At 38.6% G+C, this 22,709-nt stretch overlaps 1 protein-coding gene across 3 annotated transcripts in view; it reads left to right on the top strand.

Moving 5' to 3' along the window:
- The window catches only part of RWDD4 (RWD domain containing 4), a 35,827-nt gene extending 13,505 nt beyond the window's left edge, over positions 1-22,322 (top strand). Inside the window, exons 8-9 of one of the 3 annotated variants that reach the window (XR_004240077.1) lie at positions 10,892-10,965; positions 22,066-22,322. Coding sequence is in view for 2 of the 3 variants with exons in the window: in XM_032108568.1 (XP_031964459.1) it covers positions 20,779-20,847 (69 nt within the window). In the remaining variant the exon portion in view is untranslated. Of the gene's footprint in view, positions 1-10,891; positions 10,966-20,778; positions 20,876-22,065 lie in introns of all 3 variants that reach the window. The other 2 variants (XM_032108568.1, XM_032108570.1) reach the window with 2 other exon arrangements.
- Positions 22,323-22,709: the final 387 nt, after the last annotated feature.

Consider the following 22,709-nt stretch of genomic DNA (forward strand, 5'->3'; position numbering starts at 1 on the left):
GCAGAAAGAAATGCATTAATGGAAGAATGTTATCCTCAATTGTACAGCTACTGTAAAGAAAGAGGTTGTAGCTGCAGCTGATGGACCTGAGGTGGGGGCTTCCAGGTGGTATCTGAAATTGTCACCACTGTGTTTCATTACATCTGGAAGTTTTGAAGAAGTATCAAGAGATGAGACATCAAAGATTTGTTTTAAGGTTTTCCAGATGTTTGGTTTTAATTCTGGAATTCTATTGAATTTATATATTTAGGGTACAGTAAGTGCATTACTGGTTTTAGTAAGTAAAGAAAGGGCATATTGTAAATCTAGAATGCAAAAGAGGAAGGGACAGTAAAACAAAGTTTTGACTGATGCACACCATAAGAAACCTGTTAGGTTTGTGCTGTATGTAGATTAGGTTCGTATTTGTCTCCTTGTGTATGTGTTCTTTTTTCATTGTTTTCAGGTTTTATGGGGCAAAAACCTGATAATCCCATTTTTTCAGGAGTATTATGAAAGAAAATCTTATCATTACTTAAAGGTATAATTGGAAGAATTAAACTAACCGAAATAATGCAAAAGCAGAAACTGGTGTGTTGCATCTCATGGGGTATCAAAAGAGACAGTTCTGACCAAAAAAGCAGTGCACACAGATGGTAATCTGGCAGGTGTTACTCAACACTTTTTGGGAGCTGGTAAATCATCAAAGGAAGTATAAATGGAATCAATTCTAACAGAGAATTGGACTCAAACATTTCAGATGAGCAGGATCTGTTTAATGTGTCATCTTCATCCCTTAGAAGAAGGTAATAGAAGGAAGCTGAAAGAGAAGGAAATCAGATTCAACAAGCAGAACTTCCCTCTCATGAAGAGAGCTGGCTGGGACTGATGACAGCATTGTCTTCCAGGTGTTTTTCAGTATCTCCCAGAATAATCTTTTCCATGATTTTACTGGGCACTGAAGTGAGACTGACAGGCCTGTAGTTTCTGGGGTCCTCCCTCTTGCCCTTCTTGAAAATCAGGACAATGTTAGCCAGCTCCCAGTCAGCTGGGATCTCTCTGGATTCCCAAAACCACTCAAAAATCAAGAGAGGCTTTGCAATGACATCAGCCAGCTCCTTGAGGATTCTTGGATGAATCCCATCAGGCCCCATAGACTTTTAGGGATCCAGCTGGAGCAGCAGATCCCACACAATTTCAGGATCAGCTGGGATTTGAACATTCTCACAGTCATGATCCTCCAGCTCAGGGCACTGAAACCCCCTTGGTCCATCATCTGTGTTGAAGGCAGAGGCAAAGAATGCATTAAACACCTGTGCCTTGTCCCTGTCCCTCTTTGTGAGGGGACCATCCTCAACCTGTAACAGGCCAATGTTATTTTTACACTGCCTATTGCCATTAATATATTTGAAAAAGCTCTTTTTATTGTCCCCTGCAGTTCTGGCCAACTTCATCTCCAGTTGAGCTTTGGCTGTACAAATTTTCTCCCTACAGTGGCAAGAAGCATCTCTCTATTCTTCCCATGTCACCTGACCTTGCTTCCACTGGGCATACACCTTCCCTTTTTCACTTTATTTCTGAGAGAAGATCCCTCTTCAGCCAAACCAGCCTTCTGCCTTTTCTGTTTGACTTCCAACATTTGGCAATTGCTGTTCCTGTGCCCTTAGGAAATGATGTTTAAAAAGTGACCCGCACTGATGGACCCCAGCACCTGCAAAAACATTTCACATGGGGATTTCACTTCCTAGTTCCCTGAGGAACCTGAAATCTGCTCTCCTCATGTCCATTTTGTTTCAAGTACTTACAAACTGCAGCCTACCAGGTCAGTTCTGAATTCCTTCTTTTTAGAAGTTGTTTGGTACAGGAATAAACATGCATTTATTTCCAATCTGTTAAGGACATTCATTTATTCTTCATTAATCTGAAGGGGATTCACTTCTCTAATCAATGGAAATCTAATTGCTAAGTGCTTACATGAAAAAAAATACTAAGTCTGAAGAGCTTCCTTCAACATTTTATCATGCAAATAAATTGTATCTTTATTTAAATGGGCTGCAGTGCTTTTCTCATTATAGCATGAAGTGCAGATTTGGAAGATATTATCTGAAGGAAAATATTCCCTGCGTCTTTATTAATGATGCTGGTAACACTGTCATCAAATAGGCATATGAGATTTTATCCCCACCTTAGAGATGTAACTGGGCTGTAACTGGGGCCCAGTTGAGATGTATACTTGTTGAAACAGAGGTAATAAGTCTCAAACCTGTATCTGTCCATCTGCCAAACTGTGCAGCAATTTGGTAGGCTAGAGCTGCACCTCCCTGAAGTAATGATGTTCTTTAATCATGTTTTATGATTAGAGCAGCTTCTTAACTTTCCAGTACGTTCTCACAGCTTGTCTTTTAGTCATGTTCATAACACATTTTTCAGGGATATTTTCAGCAGAGATCTGCGCACAGGCAGCAAGCTAAGAGCAAATGGCTGAGCACTTTCCAGAAACTGCATAACATATTTCAAGAGTATGCTCCACTTGCTCTCAGAGAGGAAGCATCCGCTGAGCTTCTTGAGACAGGTGAGACTAGAAGCCCAAAATTATGAGAAGGGCATTCAGCCAGAATGATCAGCAATACCTTATTTCCTAAAAGAGGGGGACAGATTAGTTTCAGTAATAAAATAAGTTAAATCATCAGTTTTGGCACTCCTCAGAATCTTGTGGTAGGACGAGCAATACTTCAGTGAGAGTGTTACCACTGTAATAAATATGTAAAGTAGACATTACTTCTCAATAACCCTAAGTGTCTTTTCCTGTTCAATGTACTGTTTAATCCACTTAATCTTTTTACAGTCTGCAGGCAACTCTTCAGGCTCTACTAGAGGACCAGAAAGCCTGGAGTTTGGCCAAACGAAATAAAACACATGCTGTGAAATTCTGTTTAACTGCAGAGAATAAAATGACTACTGCAGAGTAGCCTTAATAACACAATAATTTAACAGCAAAGCCACAGATTTCATGAGGTTTTTTACAAATAGATATTTTCTGGGTTTTATATGAAAAACAAAGGAAAATCAGATGTTTCCTCTGAGGTTCTAAGTGGTTGTGCATCAGAGCTAATGAAGTCACTTCTTTCTTAGCACAGATCTATGAGTATTGTAAGCAGGTTCATACAAATGTGCTCTGTCCCCAGTCCATGATACACAAGCAGGAGGATTCAGAAATTTCCAGATTAATTAGCCAGCAGAGACCACATGGAAGATTCACTCCTATATGTCTACATGCGAGTCAGTCTGTATTGTATATGACATGCATGTAAGCCCCTCACCTCATAAAAACCTTCTGTTACTTAATATAAGTGCAAACATATGAAGCTGCATATGGGGAGAGCAGCTAATTAAAATAATCCTGGGAGAGGTTTCTAGGGTACTTCATCCATCGCTTAGAACTCCAATTAAAATTACGTATCTAGTGAAGAGCTTCTGATATCAGGTTCTTATTTGTACCTGAAAGTTGGACGGTTTTCTTCTTTGAAAGGAGAAAAATATTCATTAGAAAGAAATGTCTTTTGTAAGTTCTACAGTTTCTTTCAGAATGAAAGTTGTAATGTAAAACACATGCCTGCAGCTTAGTTACCAAGGAATCATGAAATGGTTGGAAGGGACCTTTAAGGGTCATCTAGTCCAACTCCCTGCAATGAGCAGGGACATCTTCAACAGAGCCCCATCCAATCTTACCTTGAATGCTTCCAGGGACTGGGCGTCTACCACCTCTCTGGGCAATCCGTTCCTGTGTTTCACCATCCCCATCATAAAAATCTTCTTCCTTATATTTAGTCAGAATCTGTATTCTGTAAGTTTAAAACCATTACCCCTTGTCCTAGGACAAGAGGCCCTGCTAAAAAATTGTCCCCATCTTTATTAGAAGCCCTCTCTAAGTAGTGACAGGCCACAATCCAGTCTCCACAGAACTTTCTCTTTTCTAGGTTGAACAATCCCAACCCTTAGTCTTTCTTCACAGGAGGTGTGCTCCAGCCCTCGGAGCATTTTTGTGGCCCTCCCCTAGACTTGCTCCAACAGGTCCATGTCTTTCTTACACTGGGGACCCCAGAGCTGGATGCAGCACTCCAGGTGGTGTCTCGTGAGAGCAGAGTAGAGGGACAGAATCCCCTCCCTCGCCCTGCAATATGGTGGTGGTCCACTGAAGAACGTGAACTTACTTGACCATGCTTATCCCAAATGTTCTCACACTCGATTATGGTTTTCTGATGGGAACGTTGGGGTTTTTTTCCCAAAACAACTGTCAGTATGTGATTCAGACCAACAAGTAAGCTCCTGAATGAAAGAAAAAAACAACACAGGGATGCAAGAATTAAAGTTTGATTTATTGGTGCCACTTGTGAGAACAGAAAAATGCTATTAATTCTAAGACTCTTCTATCAGATTGCTGATGTTTGCAACATTTCCATGCATTTTTATGAGATAATCTAAATTTAAGTACTATTTTGTAGAGGAGAGATTACTGATTTTATTTTAACATAAGAATTATCACAAGTTGCCATTATCATAACCCATGTATTTGGGATACTGCCATACAGTGTGCACATTGTACTTGTGGAAGGACTTAGATTTGTGTCCAAGTCTATAAATTATAAAACGTGCTTTAATTTTCAGTTTTTTCAGCTGATAAATATGTGGGCATACATGTTTTGTAGGTAAGATATCACAGATTTAAAAGCATATTTTTCTTTTTCACTGAAACTAAATTCCTTTTAACAATGAAGAATCTCTGGGGTGTGAGATTTGCCAAATAATGAATATTTTCTGAATCCTGCCAACAAAAGTGCTTTTTAGACAGGGCATCAAACTTTATGCCTCTGCTGTGGTTTAATCCCAGACAGCAACTAAGTACAACAGAGATGCTCAATCACTCCACCCATTCCCCATGTTGAGGAGAAGAATCACCAAAAAAACCCCCGAAATTCATGGGTTGAGATAAGAACAGTTGATGAATTGAAAAAGAATTAAATTTACTATTAATAATGGTAATAATAAAAATAATTGTAATGAAAAGGGGAGAGAGTAATAGACCCTAAAATGGACAAGAGGTGCGCAATCCAATTGCTCACCACCTTCTGACCACTGCCCAGCCTGTCCCTGACCAGCCATCAGAAGCTCCTGGCCAACTTCCCCCCAGTTTATATCCTGAGCATGACATTCCATGGTATAGAATATCTCTTTGGCCAGTTCAGGTCAGCTGTCCTGGCCATGCTCCCTCACAGCTTCTTGCTCACTTGCTCACTTGCTCACCATCAGAGCCTGGGACACTGAGAAGTCCTTGACTTGGGGTAAGCACTGCTTAGCAACAACCAAACACCAGTGTGTTATCAACAGCATTCTCATACTGAATTAAAAACACAGCACTGCACCAGCTACTAGGAAACAAATTAACTCCATCCCAGCTGAAACATCCCAGGACAGGCCAAAGTATCAGTCAAGAACAGAAATCCAAGTGAATGTTCTCATAAAAACAAACAGTATTTAACTAGTTCTTCACTTTATTTTAATCAGTGTTACATGCTAAACATCAGTTTTTACCTGGACTGAAACTCCCATCTCTTCTCTGAATTTGAAGGGAGTTCTGTTCTGACAGGAACCTTGCATCTTCTCAGCTCAGATGTGTGAAGTTGCAGCTTTAACTCTGATCTCAGCTGTAGTCATTGCTCAGCAGGTGTATTTATGTGTGTTTTTAAAAATATATAGCAACCTGCATGTTCTTCCACTTTTGGGCTGTTACCTTTAGCAGTAGTTGCTGGTTTCTGGAGTGTGCGTTACCCACCAGAGGGAGCTGAAGCCAAGAACTGTCTGATTTTCATAGAATCATATCATCATTTATGTTGGAAAAGACCTGTAAGATCACAGAGTCCAGCTGTTAGCCCAGGTCCACCACTAAGCCATGTCCCTAAGTGCCACAGCTACATGTCTTTTAAATACCTCCAGGGATGGTGGCTCAACCTCTTCCCTGGGCAGCCTGTTTCATTTCTTGGCAATCCTTTTGGTGAAGAAATTTTTCCTAAAATCCAATCTGCCATCTTCTCGAGCAACTTTCAGTTCCCAGGGGGTTGCCAGGTGAAAGTAATCTCTTACACTTCACAGAGCTTTGGATTTGGGCATCTGTCTTCAAGTTAGCTTGGGAGCAGATGGTGACCAGGTAGGAAATAAGTTTGCCTCCCTATGCTAAGTTATTACCTCTTTTGGGAACCCTCACTTCAGTGTCAAAGCAGGCAAAGCAAAACCTTGTGATGTACATGTCATCATTCTTTGGTTTTTATGTATGCTGTTCTTTGTAACATGAATAAGGACACCAGAATTGTACAAAATATGAATAACTTTGAGAGTAAACTAGTCATCCCTGAGAAAATTAAGCCAGGTAGAAGCAAGTGTGAGTAGATTCTCTGCATCTTTAAAAGGAAATCTCAAAATTCCTGACTACAAACGGACTGGAGGATATTTCTGCTATATGTTAAACTGAAATTTTGTTTATAAAGAAATAAATCGGCTGAAATAGTATAGAAGGTGTGGTTCATGCATATTAAGTGTTCTGATTTTGTTCAGCCAGAAATATGTGTCAAATGTCTAAAGTGTTTATTTAGATTGAGAATTTTTGAACTAAATATGTTTCCAAACATATATTTGTTTTCTTTCCTTAAAAAAATTCACAGTATTTTGATATTTTCCAATTTATTCCAATTCATGATGATATATTGACCAATGTTCGACCTTTTTACTTAGTTAATTTTTTATCCATCTCAGCTGCAGTGATTTCTTAATTGCATATCAATAAAAGCTTGCTAAAATTCAAGCCTTTTTAAAATTGTATCTGGTTATGTTTTCATTATTACATATGAACTCCCAGATCTCTAAAATTATTTTAAATTAGGTCTTTGTGCTATGGTGAACAGCTTAGGAACCTGAAAAATCCCAAAAGAAGCAACCTTGAGAGTTTTAGCTAATTTGTTTATCAATAAACATGAAGGCTTAACTTGCGTGTGCCAGTACTGACAGGGCAATGAAGCAGGAACTCCTTGGGGGGTGTTTTTTTTGGTAAACAATTGGTCAAGGTGAAAGGAGTTTTTTTTGTTCTTGTTCTAGTTTGTTAAATCATAAGATCAATTTATATTTCATCAAAAAGAAAATCTTCCTTTGACTTAAGAGTATGGGAGGAGTGCTGGTCCATCTGGACAAATGAGCTTATTTCTACACATTTCCTTCTGCTCTTGGAATAAGTCATCCACAAAGAAATAAGTAGATGTTGAGACAGAGATTAACAGTTGCTGGTGGTGAAGAACGGCTTCTTATGCATTTCTGAGTTGTAGCTGACCACATGAACAAAAACAGTCTTTAGAAATATTCTTTATTCTACAAGAGGCAGGAAAGCTCACACAGGTAGTTATAGCTGAGCAATTACATGCAAAGCCGGTCCCTACTGCCTCTATGCTACTTGCTCAAGGCATTTGTAATTTTCAGTGCCATGGCATCCTTTGACTCCTGCAAAATGGTTAATCTGTTTGTCAAAAGAATTGGGACTGACAGGAGACAGAAGCTTCCCTAGGTGGTAGTTAAATTTGCTTTCTGCACCACCAGTTATGGCTTAACAGCCTCTTAGACTTCCTATGGATTTTTTTGCTGTTTCAAAACCTTGTCTTGCAAAAATGGTAACAGTCTCATCAAGTAACCTCAGTTTCAGCTCAGTTTCTGTTGCTTGACAGTATTTTGTCATGTCTTCCAAAGGAAGGTACGAGACAGTTTATATCAAATTGCTGTCTAATGGGCTTCACTTAATGGCTTCCTCAGTTAGAAGTTGCCTTATGTACTGGAGCATGAGGTTTTAATACCTTTTTTTTATATGTCTGGATCCTGTCTAACTTACGAAGGGCTCATTATCCATTTTTTTTTCATCATTTCAGAGAGGAGGTCTTATTACTCTATTTATTTTGCTTATTAATTTAGTTAATAATAGGATAACTTGTCAGGACTTTTAATAGGTATTTTCCAGCATTTCAATGGGAATGAATCTGTCAAATGTAGAAAATAGAAAGGTAAAAATTTCAAAAATATTAGCAGGAGACTCATTAATTTTGAAACCAAAACAAACCTTAACTTACGCAGTTTACAGTTGTGTCTCTCAGCTGTGGCTGCTGGATAAATTACACACACTTTGTATGTGCACTTAAGGATCTTTTTTAATTAAAGAAAATAGAATGGGAGAAAATTCTACAACCTTTTGGAAGAAGAGTATTATAATTTCTTTCAGAATTTAACTAGCTATAAAATGACCCTTCACTTTGCTTTTTTAGGGATTTTCTTATTACTTTTTATGTTCCTCCTAATTATTTCTGACAGCTTTGTACTTCTCTCTCTGCACTTCATTCCTGCTGTCATTTCAATCTCTGTTTCAATTCTCTCTCTTGTTTGAATTTATTTTTCACTTTTGCTTTGTGTGTGGGTTACACTTCCACATTCTCTGTTTTCTTATTTGACTTCCCTTCCTCTTAGAATTTTATTGCCTCATACTTCATTCTGAAGTCAGGAAAGGGAAAGGAATACATGCCAGCTACAAACTCAGGAAATATACTCAGCTCTGTATCTTTTTTTTTTAATTTTTCAGAGTTTCGATCTAAGGGACTCATGCCAGTTGCTACATGAAATAATTTCTTCAGCAGATACTACTTTACACAGAAATTGCTCCATACTTACATCAGGAAATTCAGTGAAAGATTATATTATATGTGTTTATAGACTGCTAGAAAGTATTTTTCACCATTGAGAATTCAGGATTAAAAAGTTGCTCTTCATAACTCAACTGAATATCAGCCTTCCATCATTATGTTTTTGAGAAATCAGGTCTGTTAATAATTTCTTTATATTACTCCATTGCTGTATAATTGATGTATTGTCATTACATACACCAAATCCAAATTTATAAGGGATTCCAAGGATAAATTTTGTAGGTTTGAGTTCTCTCCTCTCTTCAGCAGCCTACTATATCTTCCACTAACAAACTGCTCAAGTACTTCTTCCAAACATAAGTTGAAGGACGTTTTTTCCTGATTTGATTCACCATTCTGGCACACAGCTTTATGTTTGTTGAGATTGTCAAACTGAATTTTCTGAAAACAAGATTTGTGCTAATGCAGTGCAGGAGTGTTCTCCCAGTTGGTGTCCTATTCCCAGTATCAGCTGGGGGTTCATTATAAATCTTTGCTGTGTAATATTGTAGTCATGTAAAAAAATGATGGGTTTCCTAAGGGTGACCACTTCTATAGCATATAATGCTAGGAAAGGATGGTCATAATCACTTATGCAGTATGTTTGACAGGACTTGACTGATGAGGTTTAGGACAAGTGTCAGCCGCTCACATTAATTTGTTTTTTTGAATGTCACTGGCAATACTCTATATCAAAGACAGAAGTAATTTGCAAAGGTAAATCCAGTTGCAAGGAGTTAAGACAAAGTGTTAGGAAGAAAATGGATTAAAAAGGAAGGAAGCAACAGACCGTACATAAAAGAGATTGTAAAGGGAATCATCCAAAGTGCCTGCTGGTGTCCTTATGTAGTTCTGTTTTTTATCATTGGAACATCTGAAGTATATAAAACTAGAATTGCAGATGGTGATGACACTGAGAGGACAGCAAATCATAATGAATTCTGTATCTAGATGCAGAGACAGGAGACGGGGCAAAATATTTTGAAAATAGCAAAATCAAACCACATTACAACTCCCAACTACCATACATGACAATCTTTTATAGCATTAAAATATGCAGTTAACTAGAATATTTAGCAATGTGATAGTTTTTATTCCTGAACTGTCACTGCCAGAGCAGTCCTCCCCTTCCTAGTCATGTCACAGTTGGTATAAAAAGTCCAAATCTGGGTGCATCAGAGCATTTGGGGCTTATTCTTGCTCATCTAGTTGATTCTAACAGTATAGACCTGACATTGTCATATCCCTCTTGCACTGGGTTAAGCATACACGTCTGGAAACAGTTCAGTCTTCCTTGTACATGCACTTAAGTCTTCAGGTTTTATTTAGCAGTGTGATACATTAAGGCTACAGGCATGGGTTTTTTCTGTTTTAATTGACTCTTCATTTGTGCATAAATAGAAAAGAAGCCAGGGTATTCAGTGCTAGCAAAGGAGATGTGGTTGTTAAATTGATATGTTGAGATCTTGTAGCCACTGTTCAGGGAGAAGCTGTAACTAATGACTACTTCCCTGTGATCTTTAGCTAATAAATGTTTAGAAACTTTATTCTTGCTTCTTCAGAAAAGGAAGTTGTGACCAATTTTTAAAAATATTTTGATGGTGGCCCATGAGATCTTCAAGGGCATCTTTTCTAAATTCTTCTGGAATTTTTGACAATCACACTGGAAGCCTTTCAACAACTTTAGGTGTCTAGTTCTTCCTAAAGGCTGGGCTTTTACCCACAGTTTTTTCATCCAGCTGTGTTTTGTCTGAAGGCAGAAGGTTTCAGCTCTTTTACACCTCCATTAAACCTTTCAGGTTCTGGTACCTGCATCCTATCATGGCCCTGCAGCTACTCCAAGAGCAAATCCATTACTTCCGGTAGGGTCAGCAGGGCTGCCTTCACTTTACACTGACATAAGTTTGACCCTAAAATATTCTTGATAGAGCATGTTTTCTTCTCAGATGGAGAGTTTAAAACACTTGCTGTTATAAAGTGCCTCCCTCCTGCTAGGAACAGCTCTGCTGTTCCTTACAAGGCAGCAAGTAGAACCTTGCAGTGTTAGCACCTTTGTCTACTCTCACACTCCTCAGGGTTGCTGCAATGACTTTATTTGCACCTGCTTCATTAATCATCTGGGCTATCATCTCATGGCATTAATCCATTTGCAGAGAGTACTGAGATAATACTCTGGAATGTGAAGACCACAGGCATATGGCCAAGTCACTTTCAGTTCACCTTGGAGGTGAGTGGTTTCATTGCTGTTGCCATTTCTTAATAAAGGAGAATAGTTTCTTTGGATTTTATTAATTTCTGAAAGGATCATACGAATGGAAATTTCAAACTATTGCTATTGTTGTTGGATATTCTATTTCAATAATCTCTTCTACTTTACTATGGTACATTATTTAATTTCCTACCATTTCACATAAAAATCTGTAACAAGGTTGCAATGAAAACCAGCGTGCCATTTGCTTAATAAAATTAATACCAAGCGACCTGAATGCTGTGGAATAAATCATGTGACAAAGGAGATGGGCTTAAGTTGTGAATAAGTGTATTCATGCTTGTGAGAATACAAGAGATGTGAACTAAATTTAATGTGGATTTTTGGTGGAATTTTACAATAATTTGAATTAAGTTCCAAATGTTATGATTGATCCTTATCACTGAAATGTATTCTAATCCTAAAAATCTCCACCTTCTGGAAACCAAGGTATGATTTTCAGTGCTGAAGTCAAGCTTCTCTTTCTACCTCAGTAGTTTACCAGTAAACTGAATACTAATATCAAAGATCTATAATTGAATATACACTTTCGATCTTCCTATAAATAATAAGAGATTAACACATGCATTTGATGGCATTAAACTCAAACCATGGCATATTTAAAAAAATGTCCTGTGCAGCTTGGCTTAGGAAAAGATACCTGGAAACATTCCTTCTGAACACAGGTGTTGTGGTAAGACAGTTGAAGGAGAAAGTTTTGCTAAAATCTACTTTCTCTGGAAGCCAAATTACATCAGGCTGTAGCCGTAGTGATCGGCACCCTGTCTTTCACCTAGAGAGTGAAATGTTCACCACTGCAAATATCGGTGTACCTGGCCTTTGTGTACTTACCAAAATGGTGGACAGCAAATTTCAGGTAGACTGTTAAACAAACTTGCAAGGTAGTCCCAGTAGAACAACCACAGACACTTGGAAATGCAGAATATTGTACTCCTGTGCTACAAAAGTTTTTGTGGTTTTTTTTCAGTTTAACCTCAAATAGGTAGGTGTTTCTCCTGAACTTCTTTGTTTAGGTTTTTGTGGTGGAGAGACTACCTTCAAAAGGAACTTGGCTGCAAAGATCAATAACCAGGCAAAAAACACAAATGGAATTTGAGAAATTGTGGCCATACCTAATTGTTCCAGGCAAGTTCAAAATACACAGTTATTTGATGTTCAAACATTGCCTTCCTTTCAGATTAGGGCAGGTAGCTGACAAGACAACATGAAAAACATGATGTTGCCTTTGAAAACATGACTGAAACCTTTGAAAGGTGGTTTTGCCAAAAAGGACACATAAAAGGTACTACTTTTTGTAATTTGTGCCTGAATTGCCTTGCCTATTCACACACCACAAAGGGCTGGATTCAGAACTTACATAAAGAAACACAATGCTGAGCATTGTTGGAATCATCTCCTTAAAAGCAAGTTGAACATACAGCATTAGCCAAAGGACTCATCCTTGTAACTCCTTGATGTGGAGACTTTTTTTAGGCCATGTCTCAGCCAAATTATAGTCAAAAAAATACATTTTTTTTAAATTAGGAAAGCTCAGAACTCCAAAAGTGAACTCCTGATTCCCACTGGTTTCAGTGAGGTCAGGATTTCAGCCCTGGGTTGCAACTGGATACATCTATATCTGTGCTGGGGAATCGCAGATCACTGGCAGGGAATTGTTCAGAAGATTCATAAACCAAGCCACTTCAAACTTTAAAACACAATGGTGACAACCATGGTAGGCAGAATAATTGCTAGTCATTAATTGTGGATGTTTTGGAGTTTTTTTGTCTTGGAGATGTTGTATGTAGGAATCTCATTGCTGTGGTGGCTGCAGTGTTAAACACAGGAAAATCAGAATGCTGTTAGAATGGAAAAGGTAGAAAGCTTTGAAATTGTGCTGATGAGGGATACAAAACTCCTTGTCTTTACAAACAAGGGATTTGCCTCTCTTCCAGATTCTCTAACACTCATTTTTCAGGTACTAAACACAAATTTACTCAGAAAGTAAATCTGGGGGATGTGCATGCTTATGGATTTTTTTTTTTTTACATTTCTATAAAACCTAATTAAACAATACATGTACTAAGGTAACTAATTGCACAAAGCAGGCAAGGCATTTTTAAAGTATGTTTTAACTAGGCTCTGCTAACTTACGACCTTTTGAAAAAGTATGTGAAGAAACAATCAGGTCATTACACTGATCCTTGCTAAAGTAAAGAGTACAGGATTCTTGAGGGAGGGCTACTGCTTGGCCTCCCTGAGAATAGGGAAGAGTTTGTCTCTGGCACTGACTGCATCTTCCACAAAGTTTTATACATAGAGCAAACCATATGTTCATTCTCCATACAACTAACTGCTAAATACTTTTAATTAGAATGATTGTTCAGTCAACCATCTTAATTCTATTTTCTTGAGTCACAATAGCTGTTAGCATAAAGGGCATTCTCTTAAAATCCATCAGATACTCATGGAAGTCTCTAAACAAAGCTCAAATCTGAAAATAAGCAGTTCTTTATGGTGTATTGTCAAACTGACTGGAAACTTTAAGTCTGGATAAGGTCAGCTTTACTTCTTAGCTTCAAAGCTGCTATGGGACCTGAAATATGAGGTAAGGCCCCCTTTTCCAGAAATGGAGGGAGACAAAAGAAGTCGCTTTCTGGAGATAAAACCCTCTAGTAATAATAAAGACCTCACTGGAGCAGAAAGATGCAACTCATTCTTCCCTGTGCCTGTTGCAGTGAGTTGGTTTTCCCTAGTGTTTGTGAGGTCTGTGAGAAACGTTTGGATAAGATCTTTTGGTGCTGTTCCCAGAACATGGTTCATGTGATATCAAAGAATCCTGATGTTTTGCCAGGGACCTTTTTGTCATTGGGAATTTAGAGGCTGGATTTGGAAAGAGCTGGCTGAGCTGCAATACAAAGAAAACTCCTGAGCAACCTATTCCAGCAGGCCGTCTTCAGTCAAAGGCCACCAGGGAGCTGTACCAGCAGGCTCCACCCAAAAGGACAATGAGCAAAAGAGAGACAAGTGACAATTTTAACTTCTGTAAAACTGCAGAGCTGAAGCTGAAACATCAGTTGTCCAGGCCATGGATTTACACTGAAATATGAATTACTGGAATAACTAAGTGAGGTCATTGTAACCTCTCCTAAGGCGAAACTGTCCTTGTCTTGAAGCAGGGAGATCAAAGAGATGAAGACCAGAGTGATGTGCAATTATTATATTCCTTCAACTGCAAGAATTAGTGACTCAGGCTGCCTGAGAAGCAGGAAGGAGGGATTTTGACTGACCTCACTTAAATACTATTTCAGTAGCATTGCTGTCTCTCTAGACATCAGTCTAATTTGATATTTTCCAGTCTTTTTTTCCATCTATCATCCATAAGTTGTCTTCACTGACAAGGCAGTCCTGGATTAATGGGAGGTAAACATATGGACAATTTTCCTCACTAATTCCATTCACCTCTTGAAGTCTGGAGTTACAGACAGCAAGTTTTGACTTAATCTCCCGCTGCTGTGCGCAGTAGTTACTTTAGGTGCAGTTTGCCACCATGTGCTTACAATATACAAAAGATGAGAAGGAAGCAGGTTTTCCAGAAGCCTTACATTTGTAGTTATGATGTATTAGGTAAATCGTGCATCCTTCCTGCTTAGTGAAGATGAAAAGGTGTGAAACAATACCCTAATGGACCAAGTTTATACAGTTTCTCTCAGCTCACAAAATATTGTTCTGCTTACTGATGGATATGTTATGTAACAACTGTTAGAAATCTGAGAAGCTATTTTATCCAACTTTGTATTCCTTTTTTAATTATTATGCCACTTATTTCTGTATTGATTTCACTCTATAGTTTCCTTTGTGGTCTGACATCAGGAAGGTCTAAAATAGGTAAGTGTTCTGGGGTCATAACCATAATTAAGACCACTTCTTAATTGCTTAATTTACACTGATGATTAGATTTCAAATCAGGAAATCTATTCTTTTTCTTCCTAAAGATGAAGTTTTAAATTGTAATAAGAATTGCACAGTTTCATTTTGTTTTAAGCAGAATTTCTTTTTTCACAACTTTGCAAAATTTATTAATAATCTTTGCTACTTGCTGTCACCTGCATATATCACTGGTGGGCTGTGTTTGGCTTTACTGTGAACATTTTATCTGACCTGCTGTAGGTATTGTCAGCCCTGTGTTCATTTGACATGATTCATTTTGATCTTTCTCAGCCATCACTGAATTCGGTCAACAGACAGATCAGCTGGAGAAGTTATTACAAGTGCATTTGTGCACATATACAGAAAATTTATATGGCCATATGAAAGGATTTATGCCTAGAGATTTATTTGGTATTAAGGTTCACTGACCACCACCAATGCCACTTAACTAATTATGTAAGTAAATATGCTAAGATTGAGAAAAGGGTACACATTTTTAATTAGATATAAATGAGATGAAAAAGTGCAGATAAATCTGTATAAAAGTTTCTGAGCTTGTGACTGACTTGCCACATGATCTGCCTCTCCGAAGGTCACAGTGGGTTCATACCACGTGCACCATGTCTTTGAGTTCAGTGTGCAAGCCTTGTGCCAACTCTGCCTTCTTGAAACCAGCACATCTATCCTCTTTCTAACACTACTGTCTTGACGTACAGTGGCCCCTATCTGGTGCTTCCCTGATACACTGAAGAAGAGAAAATCCATTGTATCATACCATGAAACTTAGAAACTGGAATGCAAAGTATTACTTTTTCTAAGTTTGAATGCACTTTTCATGTTGAAAAGCGACTGCTGTATTTATAAAAAGAATTTGGATGGTGAATATTTGCATGAAACTACCCAGAAATTATTAGCACAGCGAGAATTACATACTACGTTATCTGAATAAGTTGCTAAAAATTCATATTCTCATTTTGCCAGTTCCCTCCTGTTGTGGTTTGATGCAGCTGTCAAGCATACGAAATCAGTTTTATTTTCATAAGGGGAAAATAAGAAAATATTGAGGAAAACTAGAGAGCTGCGAGGCAAAACAGGTTCAAACTTAAACAGTTGCGGTACAAAGAAAGGGTTTATTACTAACAGAATTAAAAGTGAAAAGAAATAACAAGAAATTAAAGCAAACCTCTCATCTCTTCCAGCACTTCCCTCCTTTTACCCAACTCGCACAAAGGATAACAGAACTTGGAGTTTTAGTCAGTGTTGTAGTTCTTAAAAAGTCTCTTTCTTATGCTTAAGGAAAAAAGGGTTTTCTTCTGCTTCACATGGTTCCCAAACTGCCACCAACAGCAGACCTGCCCAGAAAGAAACAATCTGCTGTGGTGTAAAACATCTCTTCCATGAAAATCTCGCAGTTCTTTCACACTGCCAAACATAGGCTATCACATGGGGTTATTAATCTTTTTAAGGATAAGTTATTTTGGCCTGAACACAAAGGCTTTCTTCGCCACAAGTCTCTAAAAACCTCTCACTGCTTCTATATAGCCTGGCATAGGCACTCTTCACAATCTTCACAGGCCACACGTGGATTCTCCATCCCCCCATGTACTTCAAATGGATTAAAGAGACAAACAGTTTGTGATATTACAGTTTCTTACCATGGCCTGCAAGAAGTTTTTTAAGCTACGCGCCAGAATCGCGGCACCGCCCTCTTTTCTCCCGTCGCCATGCTCAGCTCCGTCCCACGCGACTCACTTTCTCTTTCTCTCTGACTCTGAAGCCTCCACGTTGAAGGGTGTTCTTGTTCAGGCTTTACAGTGGAGAAAGCCTCGCTCCCTCTGTGCTGCTGGCTGCGTGGTGTCTTCTTCAGTTCGGCACGAAGTGTGCTGGCTGCAGACAGGAGGCTCTGCCGGCTCCCGTTGGCTCCGCCGGCTCCGCATGGAGAGGAGAGGGACCCGCCTGTCCCCAGAAGCCGCGCTGGATGGGTTTAGCTGTGGCAGTCCGTGGCTGGTTTTAGCTGCCTGCGGCTCTGGGACAGTTCCCCCCCCCCAGCGACCCAGGGTCCGTGCTGCAGCGTTGGGAAAGGGGGAAGGGGGCAGGAGCCCCGGCCCGGCGGGGCCTGGAGGCTCGGAGGCCACCCCACCATCCGGCAGGTGAGCTGGAACAAAAGGGAATTCCCACCTTTCTGCGTGGTTTAAATATCTAAATTGTGAGGAGCATCATTAGTCTAAAAGACTCTCCATCAACCCATGTTCAACCCACTTCACCTCCACCAAAAATTAACACTTACCAAAGAAAATATTGTGAAATGTTATTCCAGTGTTTCTTGAATAGGTTGAAACCAAAGCAAAGTATCCAGGTTTGCTGTTTAAGATAGCTGAACATCAAATTTTCTCTGACTGTGGAGAATATAATTATTTTGTTATTAATTTATTAATTACGTGCAGCAAGTAGAAAGCAGAGCTGAAAATCCTTTTTAGGAAGTCATTTATTTCAATGGTACTGACATTTTTTATTATTGGGCCTATCTCTCTACTGTAATGGGATAGGTCCTTCATATATACAAGCACCCCTATTTTCTGTCCAGCAAGTAGGTGTTACTTCTGTACAATAGCTAGAATCTTGTCCCTGGGTAGTTGTGTTCTGCAGCCACTGCCCGAATTGCCAGGTATCAATAGAAACTTCCTCTCCCTGATCCAAGTTTTGATACACCTGGGAAATGACACCATTCCTCACATCCTGTGCCTCTAAATGCTCCTCAGTAGGGGACCTGAATTTCACTAGAAGGGGAAAGGTCAGCCTTCCCCATGGACTTTCTGCTGCTGGGGTAGCATAACCTTCAGCTCACTTTTGCTGCGGGAATGCAATGAACGTGGAACAAGTGTCCCCCCAGCTGGCCACTGGCAATGCTCAAAATGCACCCCTAGGTAGGGAGGATCTGATGGCTCTGCTCCCTTCCTATCCTGTTGACTAAGTACAACATTCTTCAAGTGATTTTCAGCGGGAACTTCTAAGGGAAAAGGTCGGAAGAAGGAGAAATACCAGATTAAATTCTCCTGGAGCTTTACCTGGGCCTCCAAGGATATGTCACTGTCTTCTCACAGCTCAAGAACTCCTGATCTAATCCATTTCCCCTTGCCCAAGAGCAGGATCAGTCACAATTAAACTGATGTCAACATAATTGTCTAGCCTGCCTTGTAGCATCTTTGTCACTGGAGATCTTTACTTTCCAAAGTAATATATTCCAGTGCTTCACTGTCACTTTGGTTGGACAGCTCATCTTTTTGTTTTGTTTTCTCCCTAGTGTCTTATTTAAACTTCCAGTGGTCAATCCAAGCGACATTAATTATTGTCCTTTTCACTTAGACAGATTATCCCTTTCCTCTTGAAAGCAAACTTTCACATGACTGAGGATTCCTGACCTCAGTCCTCTCATTTCTAGGCTCAGTTCTATCATTAGAAGTCATTGTCTTCTACACATCTATCTTGTTTGTTTGAACTCCCTCCACCTGTAAGTGTGGTTTCCGAAACTAAATAGCATACAATTACTCAGTGTCTGAAAACAGATTTCCTATTTATTCATCTCACAAGATTTGGTGGGTTTTTGTGTTTTTTTTTTTTGCTGTGGCACAAAATTAGCAACATGTTGATCTTAATCTCTTCACATCCGAGGGGGTTTTATCATTGATTATTGTACTATATTAAATAGTCATTGAAGTGCTCTTCTTTAAGACTAGTATCAAATTAATATTAGATGTTTATCTGAAAGACATTTAAAATTACTATTTTTTCTAAATTTTAAGTTTAAAAATTACTGAAAAATGAGCCAGATTTCTACTACTTGACAATTACATATAATACCAGGAGAACTGGGTTTGGAGTAGTGATGGAAAATGGGTAAACTCCTGAATATGTTCCTCTTTGTTCTTAAATGAATGGTACACTCCAGAACCATCACATTCTTCTACCATGTCACTTGGTCAGAAAGGAAAAATTAGGAAGCTGGCTAGTGCTGATAAGGTAACGTTCTGAAATGCAAAGAATTAGTTAACAGATTTTGTGCTTCTGCTGATAAGTCAAGGATCTATAATGTTTGTAAAAATTACTTAAACTTATCTTTTTAAACAAAATGACTCCTGTGTCATTTTTGTCGACTCATTTCCATCCTTTCACTGTGATAAAACCATGGTCAGTCATCTTGCCAAGGTTTTTGCTACTTCAAGGAATGACACAAATCTATTGGTTTCTACTTATATGTTCTCATCTTCTAAACTGGAAATGAGCAGGAATGTTGGGCTCTCATTGATAAGGAGTTGCATGATTTTCTTGAAATTAGGCTTTGCTTTGTATCATCTTTGGTAAGCACTGCTCTCTTTACATGGCACTCTGGTTTTAGGTATGACTATTTCTGAATGACCCCCTCTTTTCCCAGCTGAAGTAGATGATGATCATTCCACTCTGGACTAAAAATCTAATCACAGTGACACAAAGAACACAGGGAGACCCTGGACAGAAGAACGTACAAGCATCAAACAAAATAAAGGGATCTAGTGAAGTTTAGTGATAAATGCAGCCAGCCATCCCCAGCTATCCAGTGGGATTCCAGTAGAAGGTGACATGATTCCAGTGTCTATATCCATATCAAAATAAGACTTAGAAGAAATTTAGTATTTTTAAGGCATGAACAGTAGTAATGAGAGACAACCGAGAGAAGTAATGCATGCCATTTATTTAGAGCCATTGGAAAACCAGTCAATCATCTCATGATCTTGCCAAACCTAACAGCTCACATGGTGATCTCTAATGGGTCTTATTTAAGGTTTAAACAGAGAACTGCTTGAAATATTACACTGAAATAAAACTATGACAAAACTATTTTAATGGAGTTGTTTATATCAGCACCACTTTCAACTGAAACTTGTAACATTCCATTATTCAAAAGCATGGCAGAAATAGCAATACCACAGTTACTGCTTCAGATACTTCCCATGGACTGACCCAGATACCTAATGGATTCTGTCAGCCATGTTTTAGAGCTTTAAGTAAGATGACTTCAATTAGGATACCTTAGTTAGTTTTTTTGGTTGATGCAACCAAGCCTTCAGTAGAAACTTGGCTGTTTTGCTGAAAACACATGCAGTATCTTACAGGAATGAACTTACTCTCCATTACTCAGTATTTGCATGCCTGGCTTTAGTTCAGGAGCTTGCAGCCAGTGTCTTCCCTCATTTTTGCTATTCAAAGCAAAAAAACCACTTTCAACATCATTATACATTCATGGCTTTTAAGTTTTTTTAAATAGAGCCAGTCTTTGAACAGAGACAGAACCTTCTATGTGCAGATTCCATATTTTGCTAAGGCCATGATTTAAAATTTCACCTCAATCTTACCTGTTACAGGCTATTGAATAGGAGATAAAGCACCGGCTGAAGAGCATGCCTGCACACCACCTTTGGAGAAATGGGCAGAGTGAAAAGGCACAAGCTCTTAGAAAATAGTATCAGTTTACGTAAGTGGGAAAATAAAAGATGTTTGAAAGCACAGTCAGCCTAAGGAACTTAGCTTCAGCTATAAAGAATTGAATGGAAAAATGTAATTTTTATATTCATCAGGTAATTCCATTTAAAATCTGTGCCTCATTTAGTAAAAAGGAAAACTAGAATTATATTCTTGGGCACATTTTATATACCTTTATATGCAGATTTACCTTGGCTGTAAAGCTCAAGGAGGCGCCTTACCAAGTGGCAAGCATACTAACATGACCTTAACTCACTAACAACTTTTTCCTACTGAGTTTTTTGAATAAACTTCTGTCTCAAAGCTGCGTTCCAAAAATACCAGATTTTTTTTTTTTTTTTTTTTTTCAATCCTTCATCCAGCAACAGAATTGATGCAGGAATGTTTCTGGGTACTGTCAGGACATTCCTCTTCTGAGGAATCTGCAAGAATTGAATTATTACGAGTAAGTTTTAAATTTCTTTTCCGTTAATTTAATTCTCAGAAGTTTCAACAGCCTTTTACAGTTGGTGGTTACTGAAGCTGCTGTTCAGCTACTCTGGTGCACTTCACAAAGTCAAGCCTTTGAAATCTGTGGATGCTTTCTTCTCTGCTATTGCACCTCATGCCATCAAGTACAGATGACAAATCACTAATACAAGACAGAGGATTGTAAGCAAAAAAACTTTTATTAAATATGAGACTTATGTCTGACCTGCTTCCCCCCAACCAATTTTGTCTCTGTGGCAACAGCCACAAGCGTGTGACAAAACATCTGGGATTTTTCTAAAGTTTACATACTTAAAATGTCACTTTTCAAGAAAGCATCATCTTTTATCCTTAAGCAGATTTCAAAAGTGCAGAGCATGTTTACAGGAAGACAAGTCTTGTGGCTGTAAAGCTTCATCAGCTAATGCATGAAGGACCCTCCCCACAGCGAGCAGGGCCAAAAGTTGCACAGTGTAAGAGTGAACACATTCTCTGTTAACTTACCTGGTCTGGCAGAGCTTTGGGAAGGGGGAAGTAGATCTTCTGAAGTCGACTCTAGAATAGCTCTGGTCTGATAATCACTAATTCTATTGCATGTTCTTTACATAAAATCATCCAGAAGTACCTTTACAGATTACTACAAATATTTTAATTGTGTAAGAGGGAAAAGACTCAAAATTATTCTTACCTTCTATTGCTACAAAAAATGTAATCATAATGTAGATGAATTTGCCGTGCTGGTGCATACTATCATTAGACTGCAGGTTACCGCACTGAAAATTATAGCCAAAGTATGTATTTTTATTTAGAAAAATCTTCATTGTCTGCTTCCATATGACTTCATCTATTATTCAACATTTCCAAGTTTTATGAAATTAATACAAATACTTCTTCACCAATGCAGAAATTCTGATGATCTGATACTCAGAAATACAAAATCCTTTACCATATTTTAAAGCCCTCCCAATGTACAACAATGTAGTTGTGACATTATCTCCTGTGTCCCAGCTCTACTGGTTAACTTAAACAACTCACTGTGTTCAACTGACAATTGTTTGTTATCTCAATATTACACCCTTGGGGAAAAAACCCCATATTTAGTTTTTTCTTACAGACTTTACTACCTATCTATCTGTATTTGAGTATGTTCTTGTTATTTGTTCACAGGATAAAAGCTTGGGATCCATTTGAACATCAGCATACCATTTATCCAGTTTATGAAGAAGTACATTATACTGTGATCATCACACTCCAGCTGCTGGACGAAAAGGCAAAAGCAATCCTACTTGCAGGCATATAAAACTGATTGTAATGGCACTGCTTCTTTCTCATCTTTCTCCAGTAATAGATGGCATGTTAGCATTAAACATTTTCAGCACAAAATTTAAAAATAGGCAATAATGTAGGAATGCAGTGGGCTGCAACTCTGGTACATTTTTGAATGGAAGCAGTACATATCTAGTACATTATCTAATTTTGATATTATCTTCATTTTATTTGCAAAATGATGGGTGTTTTTTTCCTTTTAAATAGAATATTGAGGACTTGAACTTTGCTATTTGATGAGGTCAAAAAGAGCCTTGGAATAATCCTGTCTGCCCAGCAGCAGCTGACAGGCTAGGGAGTATGCAAACCACCCCCTCTGCCCTGCTTTTTCCCTGCACTGCAGGACAGGATTGAGGATCCTGGTTACCAGTCCCTCCCTGTGTCAGCCACCAGGCTATCCAGGCTATTTTAATGGATCTAATAAAGCATTCCTCAGACAATTAAAGGCATTCTTCAGGGCCTGAAAAACACATAGTCCAAAGAGG

Source organism: Corvus moneduloides, chromosome 5, assembly GCF_009650955.1.
Source record: "Corvus moneduloides isolate bCorMon1 chromosome 5, bCorMon1.pri, whole genome shotgun sequence".
Lineage (NCBI taxonomy): Eukaryota > Metazoa > Chordata > Aves > Passeriformes > Corvidae > Corvus > Corvus moneduloides.